Source organism: Sorex fumeus, unplaced genomic scaffold, assembly GCF_029834395.1.
Source record: "Sorex fumeus unplaced genomic scaffold, SorFum_2.1 ptg000265l, whole genome shotgun sequence".
In the NCBI taxonomy this organism is placed as follows: domain Eukaryota; kingdom Metazoa; phylum Chordata; class Mammalia; order Eulipotyphla; family Soricidae; genus Sorex; species Sorex fumeus.
The window spans coordinates 32346147-32362475 of NW_026606322.1; the positions used below are offsets into that span (position 1 = coordinate 32346147).

The 16329-nt window shown below is 47.4% G+C and overlaps 2 protein-coding genes across 2 annotated transcripts in view; both read left to right on the forward strand.

Moving 5' to 3' along the window:
- The first annotated feature begins 1396 nt into the window (after nt 1-1396).
- On the forward strand, nt 1397-10601 carry RWDD2B (RWD domain containing 2B). Its single transcript, XM_056109477.1, has 5 exons — nt 1397-1510; nt 7566-7792; nt 8747-8814; nt 8938-9300; nt 10083-10601. The coding sequence occupies exons 2-5, from the start codon at nt 7586-7588 to the stop codon at nt 10315-10317; spliced, it is 873 nt and encodes a 290-aa protein (XP_055965452.1). The 5' UTR covers nt 1397-1510; nt 7566-7585; the 3' UTR covers nt 10318-10601.
- A 3081-nt stretch (nt 10602-13682) lies between these two features.
- The window catches only part of LTN1 (listerin E3 ubiquitin protein ligase 1), a 68668-nt gene continuing 66021 nt past the window's right edge, over nt 13683-16329 (forward strand). Inside the window, exon 1 of the mRNA XM_056109470.1 lies at nt 13683-13803. Coding sequence (XP_055965445.1) covers nt 13762-13803 — 42 coding nt within the window. The 5' untranslated portion in view covers nt 13683-13761. The remainder of the gene's footprint in view (nt 13804-16329) is intronic.

Consider the following 16329-nt stretch of genomic DNA (forward strand, 5'->3'; position numbering starts at 1 on the left):
TATAATTCAAATTTGTGTGTGTGTTTTTAAATTTTTTGTGTGTGCTTTTTTATATTAAGACACTACGTTTTAAGTTGTTCATAATAGAGTTACTTCAGACAGTGTTTCAACATGAATCATCACCAATGTCCCCTTCCTTCCACCAGTGTTCCCAGGTTCCTTTCTAACTCCTACCCCCTTGGCAGGAATATAACAGATATATTCCATAGCACTTGCTCCAACAAAACTTAAAGGAATCAGGGCCAGAGCAATAGCAAAATAGCACAATGGGTAGGGCATTTGCTTTGCACGTGGCCAACCAGGGTTAGATCCCTGGCTCCATATGAGCATCCCATTTGGTCCCCTGAACACTGCCAGGAGTAATTCTTGAGTGCAGAGTCAGAAGTAATCTCTGAGTACTCCTAGGTGTGGTCCCAAAACAAAAACTCTTAAAGGCATAGCAAGTAGAATTATCAGAAAATAATTCAATAAGCCAACTTGTGATGATTGACTGTTATAAGATGGGGGAGAGCTTTTTAATGGGTCACACCCAGCAATGCTCAGGGCTTACTACTGGCTCTGCACTCAGGAATTACTCCTGGCGATGATCAGGGGGACCTTATGGGAAGCTGAGGATCAAACCTTGGTCCACCAAGTGCAAGGCAAATGTCCTACCTACCCGCTGTACTATTCGCTCGGGTCCTGCTATATGATATATATATATGATATGTATATATATATGATATATATGATATGTATATATATGATATATATATATTTGCTTTTTGGGTCACACCCAGCTATGCACAGGGGTTACTCCTGGCCCATGCACTCAGGAATTACTCCTAGCGGTGGGAGGGACCATATGGGATGCTGGGAATCAAACCCAGTCGGTCGCGTGCAAGGCAAACACCCTACACACTGTGCTATAGCTCCAGTCTGCTATCTGATTTTAATCTATGTAAATTCAAATCAATACAATACTGTATACTATCTCATTTATATAACTAAGTTTTCAACCCTCGCATGTAAAATGTATTGCATTATATTTTATTCTGTACTTGGGTTTTACTGTAGTAATTATCATTTCTTCCCTATCATAAAACTTCTTTTAAAAAATTCTCGGCTACCGTTCCCATGAAATAGTGGGCAAAACCTGCTAAATTAAACTCGGGTTTAAATTTGAGAAGCACATCCCGCTGCTTTGATGGCCCAGCAAACCATACCAGCCATATTTCTTGTCGTTGTCAGCAGCTGAAAATGCCAATGGGTTGGTCCCTAAACTCCAGGTCTGTGATGTACGAGCTGGACCCAGGAGCAGGGGCCGGCCGGCGGCCTTTCGGGTCCGCGTGTGCTTCCGGGTCACGTACGCATGCGCACAGCCTGGACGTGTCCTGCCACACCCCCGTCCCGCCTGCCTGTGTGCGGCTCGCCGGCTTCGGGGCAGTCTAACCCTGACATTGTCAACCGAGATGTTCGTGCACCCAGGAACCCCGGGGTAACTGCAGCGAAGGGGGCCCCGTGGCTAGAGGTGAGTCTACTGCCCGCGACCGTGCAGAGAACCCGGAGTTTCCAATACGGTGGCCAGTCCCACCCTTGGGTCACCGAGAGCCGCGGCAGCGCCGCTTTCCCACGCGTGCACACCGCTCATTGGTCAGAGCCAGCGGGAGCCCCGCCTCCATCCGGGATCCGCCCCTCCCTCCGGGTCCTGTCAGTTATGAGGAGCCACGGCGCCTGCGCACTAGGCCATACGCGGGGCATCTGGCTAGGACGCTTTCCGCAGACCCCAAATTAAGCTATTAAGTTGGTATTTCAATCTCGAGAATGAAACGAAGTGAGAGGAAAAACAATGATTCCTCTTTGTTTTGAGAACAGAGAATGAAGTGAGCTTTGAGAATGAAGCTCACTTCATTCTCTGTTCTCAAAACATTCTTAAGTCAGAATTCTCCCGAGAGGTTTTTGGTGGTTTTTTTTTTTTTGTATTTTATGGTTATTTAGTTTTTTGTTTTTGGGGTCCCACCCAGCATTAATTAATTTCACTCAAGGAATTACTACCGGAATTGCTCTGGGGACCATATGGGATGCCGGGGATTGAACCCGGATTGGACATGTGCAAGGCAAGCAGTTTTACCTGCTATACTATTTTTCCAGCTCCCAGTTGAAATCTCATGACAGTAATGCGGGAAAATCAGCGACTTGATACCGAGTGGTCCAGCTTATGGATCCCTTGGTCCCTGAATTTTTCGCCTGTTGGTAATGCACTCTCCAGACTTTCAAACAAAGCATGGCCTTCTCCCTGTGCCGGTGTCACAGTCACGGTCACGGTCCTCCCGTTGTTCATCGATTTGCTCAAGCGGGCCCAGTAATGTCTCCATCATGAGACTGTGTTTGGCATATTGAATACGTCACGGGTAGCTTTGCTGTGCGGGCGAGATTCGGTAGCTTGCTGGGCTCTCTGAGAGGGGCAGAGGAATGGAACCTGGCTCGGCCGGCCGGCTGCTCACAAGGCAAACGCCCTACCTCTTGTGCTATCGCTCCAGCCCAGCCTTCACCTTAAGTAACTTAATTCCTAGAGTGACTAAAGGAATGTGTCATCTTCAAGTAAATGTTGGTTGCTCCCAAAGTTGCTCCATCCCCAGCTGGACTGCTGTAAATTCAGTAACTGTATAACCCTCTGCCTGTCAACCATTTCCCCTTAATGACAGTTTTGTTGGTGCACCATTAGAACCTGCTATATCTGTACTCATGTTTCAATTTCCACTGTCCTCTCGTCCAGGCAAATAACCGACAAGCTTTACTTAAAGCTTGGGGATCATTCTTATAATCTTACACATGGAATCAGTAAATTGTTTTGATTCCACTCTCTTAATTCTGCACATTACACTTATTATGCTCACTGAGGGCCAGCCGCTGTGGTACACATGTGCTCACCAAGGTCACACTCCTGGCCACAGAGCTCAACAGAGGCCGCAGATGTAGTTGCCATGTTCACACACACACACACACACACACACACACACACACACAGTGACTGAGGACCAAAGATCACACATCTGGTCCTGCCCTGGGGGGGGGGCGGGGGGGCTAGACAAGAGGGTCCAGCTTTGCTTAGTATACATGAGTGGCACTGGGGATTGAGCTCAAGGCCTCATGCCTGCAAGGCAACACTTTTAACCATTGGGCCACCACCAACTTTTGTCCCCCCAGGGTCTCCTTTTACAAGGAGAACATCGGAGCCAACAAAGATTCAGAAAAAAATGCGCCCATATAGTTTATTATCCAAATGAAGTTATTTTTGTCTATGATAAACGCCAAACCCGTCAGAACAAAATGATGAACAGTTTGACTGTTCCTAGTCACCCTAAAGAAACCTTCTGGGGGCTGGAGGAATAGTACAGCAGGAGGCATTTGCTGTGCACAACACCAATCTGGGGTCAATTCCCCAAACCCCATATGGTTCTCCTAGCATGACCAGGAGTGATCCCTGAGCACTGCCAAGTATGCCCTTCCCCTACCCCGCAAAATGTAAGGAACTCAAATGAACTTTTTGTATTCTCTATTTTAGAACTTATTTCAGTGTAAAGTGCCATGTGTCTTTTTTACCCCCCAACAGACCAATGATACTGTGGTAATGAGAGTTGTAAGGACATTTGTTGTAAAAACACAGGGTAAAGGGATAATGTGATGTGTATATATTCTAGTCGGTGAAGGCAACCCAGTATATACAAGAGTATATTATGGTTTCCTGACTTATGTCCGGTTAATCCTAGTGAGCACCCCTCTGCATTTATGCAGTTTTATCATTATCATGTGTTTTTAATAAACCCCACTACAGTAATCTATCGCCCTTTCTCTCTCCTCTCTCTCACTCTTCCTCTTCCTCTCCCTTACCCTCTCCTTCTGGTCTTTGGGCCCCACCCCCTCTTCTGTTACTTCTGGCTCTGCGCTCAAGAGTCGCTCAGGAATCCCTGTACTATGGCTCCAGTCCCCCATTTTTTTCTTCTCTTTTTAAAGGCACTTTAGAGATGGGGCCAGAGCAATAATACAGCGGGTAGATCAGTTGCCTTTCATGTGACTGGCCCTGATTCAACCCCCAGCACCCCATATGGTCCTCCGAGCACTGCCAGGAGTTATTTCTGAGCACAGAGCCAAAAGTCACCCCTGAGCATCGCCAGGTAGACCTAAAAACCAAGAAAAAATTAAAAAATCAGTAAATAATAAAGGCACATTATAGGAACTAGCCAACTCGTTGCGCACGTGCCGTTTTCAAATGTTAAAGAACTAAAGCAGCTCTATTGGGTGAGATAAAGCCAACTGGGACAAAAGGAAAAGAACATAGTGGACCAGCCAAGCTTCCCCTGTGGAACAGATTTACCTCTCATTGAGTCTCCAGCGCTTTCCTTTTGACGACGATTAGGCCCCTAAGCCCCACGATCATCCCCATATGTTCCAGTTAACACCCTTTTCATCTTCACTGTTCCACTCTTATCAGTACGTCCATTGGGATCTAAACATACCATCATAAGCTCCAGGATGGAGCGCTGTGGTACCTCACGCGTCCAGGTCTGTGAAACTCACAGCCAGTGTTTGAAACAGCATAAAATCACTCCTCGGAGTCTCTGTGCGGGTCATCAGCCGGTTCTTCTCTCTGCAAACCTCACCTGTCCCGTCTCCTCCTTCTTAGGCTGCAGCACCAGTGCTCAATGAGGTATTTTTCCCCCTCCCATATTTATTGAGGTGCCATGATTCACAGTATTTTTTATGGCAGTTTTATGTAGACACCGTTCCCGCTTTCCACCCACCACCCGAGTTCCTGCCTCTCTCCACCCATGTCCTAAGGGCTCTCCACCTCGTCTGTGAATTCTTTCCCAGGGACTTTTCTCTTGTCTGTCCCTGCATTCTTTTCTTCGACATTTCAGACAGTCCCTAAAATGATGGTGTGGACTCTGAGTGAATGGAGACGCCCTCGAGGCGAAGTCCAGGTGGGAAGGGTCAGGAGGAAATGTATATGCTCCTATCTACTCTGATCTTCAGAGCTGCCCAGAGACTTTTCCCTGAAGGGGTGGAGTGCAGAGGTAAGATGAGATCTCCAGGGACAGTGACTGTCCTGAGGCCTGAACACTTGCCAGAGCTGAGGAAAAAGAGCTAGCTGTAGCTTGAGACTCCAGGAATCACTAACTTGGCCGGAGTCCCATCTGGGCACAGGCAGACTGAAGAAATACTCTGGTCTCCTTTTTTTCTCATGCTCCCATCTCCAGCAAGATCACTTGGGGTGTCAGCTGTGCAAGGCACCAGAGTCAGCTTCTGTGGGCAGTGAAGGTCCAGCAAGCCCCGTTCCAGGGCAAAGAAAATAAGGACCAAGAAATGGTTTTGAGAACACACAGTAAAGTGCAGGAGAGTATAGTCTAAACTGTGAGACTTTGAATTGAGTCTGAAAAGTGAGACTTTGGGGCTGGAGCGATAGCATAGCAGGTAGGGCGTTTGCCTTGCGCGCAGCCAACCTGGGTTCAATTCCCAGCATTCCATATGGTTCCCCCAAGCACTGCCAGGAGTATTTCCTGAGTGCACGAGCCAGGAGTAACCCCTGTGCAGTGCTGGGTGTGACCCAAAAAGCAACAAATTTTTAAAAATTTAAAAATAATAAAAAGTGAGACTTTGAATATAGTCTAAACTTGAGTATTTGGTGATGGGGGAAGGCACAGATTGAGGTCTGTACTATTTCTCTAGAATTTCCCTTTCCTACCAACATTTCTGTCTCCAGAATGCCTCCTTCTCTATCTTACCTTTCCTCCAATGATTATCCCAGCTCCTCTGCCTTTCACATCTTCCTTGAGAGTTCAGTTCATTGACCCATGGTAATACCTATACTTTTCACTTAGTACTTAAACTTTTATTTTTTGTTTTTTTATTATTTTTTGTTTTTTTGGGGGGGGGGGTCACACCTGGCTCTCACTCAGGAATTACTCCTGGCAGTGCTTGGGCGACCATATGGGATGCCAGGGATCAAACTCACATTAGCCGCATGTGAGGTAGATGCCCTACCCATTGTACTATCACTATGATCCCAACACTTATCCTTTTAATCTTCACTGCTCTGTATCTTGTTTGATAAACATCAATTGGGTCCAGAGGTGAAATAGAACCATCCAGGAAGGAATAATTAAGTATTCCACATAGAAGCTGCTCAGTAAACCTTTTAACAAGAATAGAAGGACTTCTAAGAAAGTGCCATTAACAGAACCCATGGTGTTTGGTTTCTCTTTGAGAAGGTAAGCCGTTTTCTCCTTCGCAGCAGCGGAGCTCAGCTCTTCTTTTCCTTTCAGAAGCATAACCCTTTTTTTCCCTGATGAATTTGGAAGGACCATAGGTAGTCTCTTCATAAAACTTCAGATGACACCAAAACGTATGCATAGAATCTCTCCCTTCTTCCCTTTATTCTCATTAAATCAACTGTTAATATTTGGTGAATACTCTTTCTCACATTTTCCATGAATATGTGATAGTAGCACTGCAGCACTGTCCTCCCATTGTTTATGGATTTGCTCGAGCGGGCACCAGTAACGTCTCACAACAAATTGTGAGACTTGTTGTTACTGTTTTTGGCGTATCGAATACGTAACGGGGAGCTTGCCAGGCTTTTGCGTGCAGGCGAGATACACTCAGTAGCTTGCCGGGCTCTCCGAGGGGGGCGGAGGAATTGAACCCAGGTCAGCCGCGTGCAGGGCGATATTCTATGTGCATATATACATATTTCTGTTTTATTGGGTGTCCACACCTAGCTGTGCTCAAGGCTTTCTCTTGGCTTTGTACTCAGGCATCCCTCCTGGCAGGGCTTGGGGAACCATAAGTGGTGCCAAGAGATGAAACTCTGATAGACCTTGGACCAGGCAAGCACTGTGTCATCTCTCTGGCTCTGACATTGATCTCTATCGGTATTGCTATTGGGATAACTCCAGAGGTCTGATTAACTATCAAAATGCAACTGAACTTGATGCTTCATTACTGTTATTAGAGTTTTCTCAATCCTCCCTGCCTTTCCACCACCGTTGTCCTTTTCCTGGGGTCCTTAGCATAGATTATCTGAAAATAAATGGGGTTGTTGTTAGCAGGTAGGGCACTTACCTTGCACATGTCAACCTGGGTTCAGTCAATCCCCAGTGTCCTATATGCTCCACCATGTACTGCCAGGAGTCATTCCTGAGTGCAGAGCCAGGAGTAAGCCTTGATCACTGCTGGGTTTGTCTCAAACAAAAGAAAACATGAAAGGACATCTGAAAGTAGAATCATGGGGAGATACTCTAAGTTTCAGCATTTTGTTGTTGTTATTGAGAGTTGGGGACAGACGGGCACATCTGACGGTACTCAGGGCTTAGTCTGGACTCTGCACTTAGGAATTACTTCTGGTGGGCTTGGGGGGACCATATGGAATGCTGGGGATCCAAACACCCTACCTGCTATCCTATCTCTCCACCACCCCCCCCTCAGTATCAGCTGTTATGAAGATGTTACATATGTGTCCAGAAAGTAGCCATGAGCTCCCCCAAGGTCATTAATGCAAATTGTCTCATCTGCCCTTGCCTCCTTAGACCCTAATGGATATCTGGAAATGACAGAGATGGAAGAGGCTGAGGCCCAGCTATCAGAGCTGGACCTGCTGGTCAGCATGTTCCCAGGCGAGAACGAGCTCGTTGTGAACGACCAGTTGGCTCTAGCAGAACTGAAGGACTGCATTGAAAAGAGGACAACGGAGGGGCGATCCTCAAAAGTTTATTTTACTCTCAATATGAACCTGGACATATCCAAGGAAGCAACGGTAATTCCTTTTCTATTTCAATTTTTTTTTCCTCTCAGGGAGTTGATTCATTTTCAGTTTATTCTCAGGGAGTTTACTCAGTTTCCTTCCTAAAACACTATTGTTCCATCCCGTCTAACACGGCCCGGGATTTCTATCTTCATAATAAGAGATGAAGCTTAGAACTGGATCCCTTGTCCCTTTCTCTTTTTATCGCCTCCCAGTTCCAAATGCTGGCATCTCCTAATGGCCAGCCTTCTGTTAGATCTGCAGTTGGGCTCAAGGAGTTCAAGGCTCAACACAATCTTCTTTGTAGTTTTAGCCTTTTTCCAGAAAACTGGCTTAGTCTGACCCCTGTAACCACTCTGCTTCCTATCATAATGCCACTTTCCCTGGACATACAGAGAAACCTTGCCCTTTTGCACTGTGTGACTTTGTGGGGCTGATGTTTGCCATATTTCTTACAAAAAGGTCTGGCAGGTTTTCAGTACATTCACCAGGCTTGTGGGAGTAATGTCCTCGAGGAAAGGTAATTTTTTTAAATAAGGAACATGGACTGGAGTGATAGCACAGTTGGTAGGGCGTTTGCCTTGCACATGGCCGACCCAGGTTTGATTCCCAGTATCCCATATGCTCCCCCGAGTACCACCAGGAGTGATTCCTGAGTGCAGAGCCAGGAGTAATCCCTGAGCATCGCTGGGTGTGACCCAGAAAAAGCAATAAATGAATGAATAAATAAATAAGGACCACACCTTGCAGTGCTGGGGACCCTGGCTCCCCACCTAGCAGAGCTGCATCCATGTAGCTTGAGACCACACCTGGGGAGTGGGGTGCCATGGAGTGAATTCGAGACCATGTACATGCTGGGCACATTCTCTACCATTTACGTTATCTCGTGGGCCCTCAGTTTTGTTTCCAGGAGAACTGAAGCGTCTCAAGATCTAAAACAACTCTTAGGGGCGTTTTATTTTTCAGGTGGTGTTTTCGCTGGCCTGTATTCTTCCCTTTAAATACCCTACAGTACTGCCTGAAATCACCGTCAGGTATGTTACAGAAATCGGCTGATTTGAATCATTCATCAGAGAATAAAAGTCATTCATGTTGGTTTTCTGTTCTAAGCGAGGGGATTGACTTTTTGAGTGTCCTGTCTTTTTTCCTTTGCTCAGATCCGTCGTCCTGAGCAGATCCCAGCAGACTCAGCTGAACTCAGACCTGACTTCCTACCTGCAAACAAACTGCCTGGGGGACGTGTGTATACTGAATGCCACGGAGTGGGTTCGAGAGCATGGCTCTGGCTATGTCAGCAGAGACATAGCACCTGACCCTGTCTCCGGAAGTACAGTGCCGCCAGGAGACCTCATTCTCACGAGACTGTGGATCTATAGCCATCACATCTACAACAAATATAAAAGAAAGAATATTCTAGAGTGGGCAAAAGAGCTGTCCCTCTCTGGGTTTAGCATGCCCGGGAAGCCTGGTGTCGTCTGTGTGGAGGGCCCGCAAAGTGCCTGTGAAGAATTCTGGTCAAGGTTGGTTTTCTCCCGTTTTTGTATTGCCAGGTCAGTCCTTGTCATACTGAAGAAGTTACTAGACATGTGGAAAATGGTATGTCCCTGACATTGTATCTGAAGGGAATTCGGTCTCAATTCAGAGGATAAAATAAAGATATACAGATGAAGAGCATCCTTCCACCTTACCTGACTGCTCCCGGGTGATGATCTTGTAACAAGCAGATATTGTGTCCAGCCCCTGCCTGAGAAATGAGCTGCCATCCTTTCCATTGCCATGGATCTGGGCCTTTCCACATCGTAGCATGTGGTTAGCTGTGTTTACCTTGTGAAATAAAAGGATTCCAAATCTTTTTCTCACTGTTTCCCCAGCTGTGTTTCTTAGAAGTCCCTTTGGGAGTGTGAGAATCAGTAATTTTTACATTACTGAAATGCTTACACAAGACAGTGATTAAAAAAAAAAAGCAATACATGAGTTGGGGATGAGGCAGGCTAAGGACCAGAATCGCATTGGATTAAAATAAATTCCTGTGAGATAGATTTTTTTTACCAGCAAGGAAATAGTCTTGCTGGATCTGATTTTAGAAATTCTGTTTTCAGGGGTTGGAACAACAGGGGTAGGGCATTGCACTTGTTCAACTCGATTCATTTCCCAGCATCCCATATGGTTCCCTGAACACTACCAGGAGTCACATCTGAGTGCTTCAGGGTGTGCCCACCCCGCCCCCAGAAAAAAATTCTATTTGGGGGGTTGAGAATGTTCATTTTCAAATTTTCTGCTTTAAAAACATTTTTCCTTCCAGGCTCAGAAAATTAAACTGGAAGAGAATTTTAGTTCGTCATCGAGAAGATATTCCTTTGGATGGTGCAAATGCTGAAATGGAAAGACAAAGAAAATTTTCAACGTTTGAAGAAAAAGTGTTCAGTGTTAATGGAGCCAGAGGGAACCACATGGATTTCGGTCAGCTCTACCAATTTTTAAATGCCAACAGGTGTGGAGAGGTTTTCCAGATGCTCTTTGGTGTGGAAGGACAATGACCAAGCAGAAGACCCATTGAAAATTTTGAACCTTTTGATTCCAAGCTCCCACCCCCCCACCCCCAACATCTTTCTTCAAAGATTAAGTGATGTTTATTTTTGTCCATTTCAGAAATGTGTGGGGAAGTGGGAGGGGAGATGAAGTGATACAGCCAAAATGTATGCGCTGCACTTGAAGAGCCTTATTTCAGTATGCCGGCACTAAAAGGAGAACAGAGTTGTAGATCATAACTTTATAGGTTGTTGGTGAAAATGGTCCTCAAGTTTGCAATAAAAATGATAGTTGCTGCAGCTTGGTGCATCTGGCCTCCCTTTCTGCCACAAACACAGTGTGAGGGCCTGTCATCCTGACACGTTGGGTCCACGGAACCAGCAAGAGAGCCAGCCATGGCAGTCCACCCAACCCCACCCATTGCGCACCGGACAGGGAAGGAGGATAGCCCCTAGAAGGAGGCTGAGTATTCTGAGCCATATGAAAAGACAAGACAAACAGACAACCAGTGGCTCTGGAGCCTCTGCAGGGAGGAGATTGTTTATTGCAAGCAGGCTTAGTTTTCTTTCTATACCTTAAAAGAAGAAGAAGACGGGAGCTGGAGCTATAGCACAGTGGGTAGGGCATTTATTTGCCTTGCATGCAGCTGACCCAGGTTCGATCCCCGGCAACCTGTATGGTCCCCCAAGCACTGCCAGGAGTAATTCCTGAGTGCGGAACCAGGAGGAACCCCTGTGCATCTTCAGATGTGACCAAAAAAAAAAAAAAAAGGGAGAACAATGAATGACCATCTTTCTGGGGAGATTTCCTGCACAGACTCACAGGCAGTGGAATAGGGTATTCTGGCTTCTCGCTCTCCCCAGCTGGCTGGCAGTTGGCTTACTCAATGGTCCATGATGCTTTATTTTTGAGATAGTGACTGGACATTGCATCTGGCCATTTGAGGCAGGAATGGGGAAACACTGCTGGGAAGTCAAAGGAGCCCTGCCAGGAGAGGGATGCCTACTGCTCGTCCACTTGGGCCAAGTTTCGGGAACTCATCCTCAACCCCAGCTGTTCCTCAGCCATCCCCTGCAGCGCCCCACAAGGGCCGACACTGCTGTACTTTCAGCTAAGGGTGAAGGGTGAGAACAAGTCTCCTTGGCAACAGCAGCTCCAGCCCATCTCTCAGCAGCCTATTATGAATGAGACACGGCTCACTTAGATTTGTTTTTCTTTTATTTGGTTATTTTTCTTTGAGGGCCCATACTCAGTGGTGCTCATGGCTCTTTGTGACAGGCTTAGGGGAGCTGGGATCGATCCCAAGTCAGCTGTAAGCGCCCTACCCACTGTGCTGTCTCTCCAGCTCCTACTTTTTATTTTAGTTTTTAATTTTTTTATTGAATTACTGTGATATACCCTTAAAGCTGTTCATGATTTGTTCCAGTCATATAGTGTCCCAACACCCATTCCTCCACCAGTGTACACCATTTTCCAGCACCAGTGTCCCCAGGTTCCCTCCCTCAGCCTTTCTCTTAATGACAGGTGCTTCTCTCTCTCTCTCTCTCTGTCTCTCTCTGTCTCTCTCTCTCCCCCCCCGCCCCCGACCCTTTTGGGCATTATGGTTTGCAATACAGATACTGAAAGGTTATCATGTATATCCCTTCACCTAATTTTAACACTCAGTTCTTGTTCAGGGTGATTGTTTTCAGCTATTATTGTCACTGTCTCCCATCCTTCTCTAATACTACTGGGTTCATCATACAGTTAGGTGGCTGATGCATAAGCCAAGCCTCCCTCAACTATTTTGTTTTGTTGCCAGACCTGATGTGTTCAGGGCTTACTTTGGCTTTGTGCTTGGGGTCATCCCAGTGGAGATCAGAGACCGTGTGGTTACAGGGACCAAGCCAGGTGTCTTTCATGCAAAAAATGCAACCCAGTCCCCTGGGTTGTCTCCCCAGCCTGAGCTCGTATGTGTGTGTGTGTGTGTGTGTGTGTTGGGCCACACCCAAGTGTGCATGCAAGGCAAGTACTCTATCTCCCCATCCGTGTCTTGTGGAAGCAAACTGCTTTTCTCTTTGGGCAAGTTTATCTCAACTGAAAGTGGGTGGCAGAATGTTATTGGATCTGTGGGACACAACAAAACACAACCGATCAAGTCAGCTTTTCTAAGTGCCTAAAATTGAATTCAAGGTGGTCTTTCCCCTACTAGACTTCATGGTGATTTAGCATGCCAACAAAATATGCTACCACGTGAAAGACTGATACACAAGTAAATCCCCTCCCTTCCTTTAAGTCTCTTCTAGTTCCACTTTATGAAGAACCTAGCTAAGAAACGGAGACACATTTACAGAGTCCCAGCATAGTGGGGTTGGGATAAAAGAGAATGTGTGTGGACAAGAAAGACAATTGTCAGCAACAGGTGCTTCTGCCTCTGTGTCAGCAATCAAATCACTAAGTTATATAGATTTGTGCTTTACAAATTTTCAGTCTGCTACATTACCCTTTGTTCCTGTAATCGGCACATGATATAATATGGGGGAGAGAGGGAACGGAGTTAGAGAGAAAACTGTATGTCACCATTTCTCAAAGTTTAAATCACTATTTCTCAAAGTTTTATTTAATCTGGAAATCTTGCTAAAAGGCAGATTCAGATTCAATTACTTCTGAGTTGGACCTGGCAGCTTGCAGTTCAATAAAAGCCGGGATGCTGGGACCAGAGATAGCACGGCGGGTAGGGTGTTTGCTTTGCATGCGGCCTACCTGGGTTCAATCCCCGGCATCCCGTATGGTCTCCCAAGCACCGCCAGGAATAATTCCTGAGTGCAGAGCCAGGAGTAACCCCTGAGCACTGCTGGGTGTGACCCAAAAAGCCAAAAAAAAAAAAAAAAAAAAAGCCGGGCTGCTGCTGCTGATTGCTTTTGTAAAGGTCTAATATTCTAAAGATCTAACCTATAGCCGCTAGCATCTCATTCTATTGCTATTCATTTTTTAATTTTTTTTCTTTTTATTGCTACTCTAAGTTGAAAAACATTGCTCTTAGGACTCTTGACCATTTCCTAGGGCCAGTTAAGTGTAGCAAAGTACGGACCAAATCTTGCCTCCTGGCTCCAAGAAAGCGCGGCAGACAGCGCCGGATGCCTGGAACCCAGCGTTTGACTTTTCGATTGGCCAGAGCTGACGTCACTCGGAGAGGGGCGTGGCCCTCATTATGACGTATCCGGCGCTGGCTGGCCAAGAAAGGCAGCGGGAGGCGGGAGCGGAAGTGGGTGGGTGGGGACCGGTGGGCGGGGAGGGTGGAGGAAGAGCTGAGCTAGGGGAAGTCGTTCCAGAGGGCCCTCTTCCGGCATTGGGGGCCGGAAGTTGTGGCCCGGCGGCGGCGGCAGCGGCGGCGGCAGCAGCAGCGGCGTCTCCAGCGGCGTCTCCTCCTCCCACGGGCTGCCGCGTCTACCCGCCGCGCTGCGACCGCGATCATGGGCGGGAAGAACAAGCAGCGAACGAAGGGGAACCTGCGGGTGAGTGTGGGCTGGTGCCTGCCCGGGCCGGAGCCGCCCGGCGCTGTGAGGAGCCGCGGGCGCGTGTGGAGCGCCGCCGTGGGGCGGGAGCCGGGTGTCTGCGGGTGGAGAGTGACCTCCCGGGGCTGCCGCGGGCGTCTCCGAGCCGAGTCCCGGGATGGCGTTCAGGGACGCAGTTCCAGCGCTTCCGCACAGTTCTCAGGAGTTGGCACGGTTTTCACTCCCTCCAGGGTCGCTGTCAACTTTCCCTTCAGGAGGGTTTTCGGGGTGAGAGGTGAGGAGGCTTTGGAGGGTGGGGGTGGCATGGGAAAAGACAGAATTGGGTGACACGTAGTTCGAGTGAGCTCGGTGGGCAAAGAGTGGCTTTCCTTTTTCTTTTCTCCCCCCCTTTTTTTTTATTTTGGCTTTTTGGGTTATGCCCGGAGATTCAGGGGTTACTCACGGCTCTGCCAGGAGTAAGTTAAGTGAGCTCGCTGTGGAAGGAGAGGCTTTTTTTTTCTTTTTTCTTTCCTTTTCTTTCTTTTTTTTTTTTTTTGCCTTTTTGGGGTCACACCCAGCGATGCTCAGAGGTTCCTCCTGTCCAGGAGTAACTTCAGTGATTTCGGTGTGTAAGGAGTGACTTTTCTTTTTTCTATCTTTCTCTCTTTCTTTCTGTCCTTCTTTCTCTTTTTTCTTGTCTTGTCTTTTTTTTCTTTTTGGGCTGCACCCGGGGATGCTCAGGGGTTCCTCCTTGCTTAACTTCCAGGAGTTAAGTTCGGTGATCTCGGTGTTTAAGGAGTGGGTTTTCCTCTCTTTCTTTCTTTCTTTCTTTCTTTCTTTCTTTCTTTCCTTTTTTTTTTTTGAGTGGGGGGCTTTTTGAGTCACTCCCAGCGGTGCTCAGGACTCTGCACTCAGGAATCATTCCTGGCGGGACTCGGGGCGTCACCATATGGGATGCTGGGATCGAACCCGGGTGGGCAGCGTTCCAGGCAAACCCCACCCCCGCTGTCCTGTCACTCTGGCCCCCAGGAGTGGGCTGTTCTTTGCTACCAGAACCTGATAGCAACCACCCTCTGGGTTACAAATCCAAAGCCCTTAAGGGTGGCGGGGGGATAAGCCCGCTTTTCTGTTCTTCTCGGGTCCCCACCATAAGCTCCCTCCTAGCTCTCCCCAACTCTCCGATCACCCTCAGCCCCTCTGCTAGGTGGCCCTGAAGTTAGCTCAAGCCCCTCTGGGTCAGGTCTCCTGGCCCTTACCCGATCCTCGCAGGGCTTCTGATTTATTGGGTGAGACAACTGTTTCCCTGGCTCAGAGGGCAGGCTGTTTGCATGTGCGCCCTCTTCTCTCTGGAGTCAGAGCCAGCATATGGTAGCGACTCCACTGGACTTGTTGAACCCCCAAAGAGGATGAAACCTGCAAGATTAGTGCCATGAGATTATATGCACAGGACTAGAGCCATAGGTAGGATGTGTGGCTGACCAGAGTTTGATCCCTGGCATCACATATGGTCCCTCTCCTGAGCACCACCAGAACTAATTCCTCAGTGCAGAGTCAGAAGTAGCCTCTGAGCATCTCCAGGTATGATCCCAAAACCAAGCCAAAAAAAGGAGAGAGACTGTGTATACACACACATACACACATAAATACATACAAATATGCATACATATAAATATGCATAGATACATAAAGGTCATGGTCTTCCCATTGTTCATCGGTTTGCTTGAGTGGGCCCAGTAACATCTCCATCGTGAGACTTGTTACTGTGTTTGGCATATTGAATATGTCACGGGTAGCTTGCCACGCTCTGCAGTGTGGGCGAGATACTCTCGGCAGCTTGCGGGGCTCTCCGAGAGGGGCAGAGAAATCGAACTCGGGTTGGCCATATTGGCTGTGTGCAAGGCAAACGCCCTACCGCTGTGCTATCGCTCCAGCCCTACATAAAGGTACTAGATTAAAAAAATTTTTTTTATTGGATGACTGTGAGATAGATCTTTACAAAGCTGCTCATGATTAAGTTTCAGTCATACAGTGTTCCAACACCCATCCCTCCACCAGTGTACATTTCCCACCACCGATGTCCCCAGGTTCCCTCCCATGACGCCCCCTTCCCCACCTGCCTCTATGGCTAAGCATTTTTCCTCTCTCTCTCTCTCTCTCTCTCTCTCTCTCTCTCTCTCTCGCTTTCGCTCTCTGTGGTTTGCAATATAGATTGTGGAAGGCCATCAGGATCATCCCTCTACATACTTTAACAGTTGGTTCTTGTCCAGTGTGATCATTCTCAGTTCTTGTCATACTGGTCACATCTCTGTCTTATCTATGCTTCACCCCACACACACTTGTGGGTGATTCCAACCATTGACCAGTCCTCCTAGCCCCTGTTTTCCCTGGCCGTGGATATTAGTCTTCTACTAGATATTTTTTATAGCCCACAAATGACTGCAGTCATTCTCTGTCTGCCCTTCTGACTCATTTCACTCAGCTTGATACTCTCCATGTCCATCTATCTATAAGCAAATTTTATAACTTCTTTTTTCCTAACAGCTGTAT

Bases quoted from the DNA above. Each gene is read 5' to 3' on its own strand.
- RWDD2B (XM_056109477.1), top strand. From the start codon at position 7,586: ATGACAGAGATGGAAGAGGCTGAGGCCCAGCTATCAGAGCTGGACCTG. The intron at 7,793-8,746 runs GTAATTCCTTTT...TTTATTTTTCAG, and splicing joins ACATATCCAAGGAAGCAACG to GTGGTGTTTTCGCTGGCCTG. The intron at 9,301-10,082 runs GTTGGTTTTCTC...TTTTCCTTCCAG, and splicing joins TGTGAAGAATTCTGGTCAAG to GCTCAGAAAATTAAACTGGA.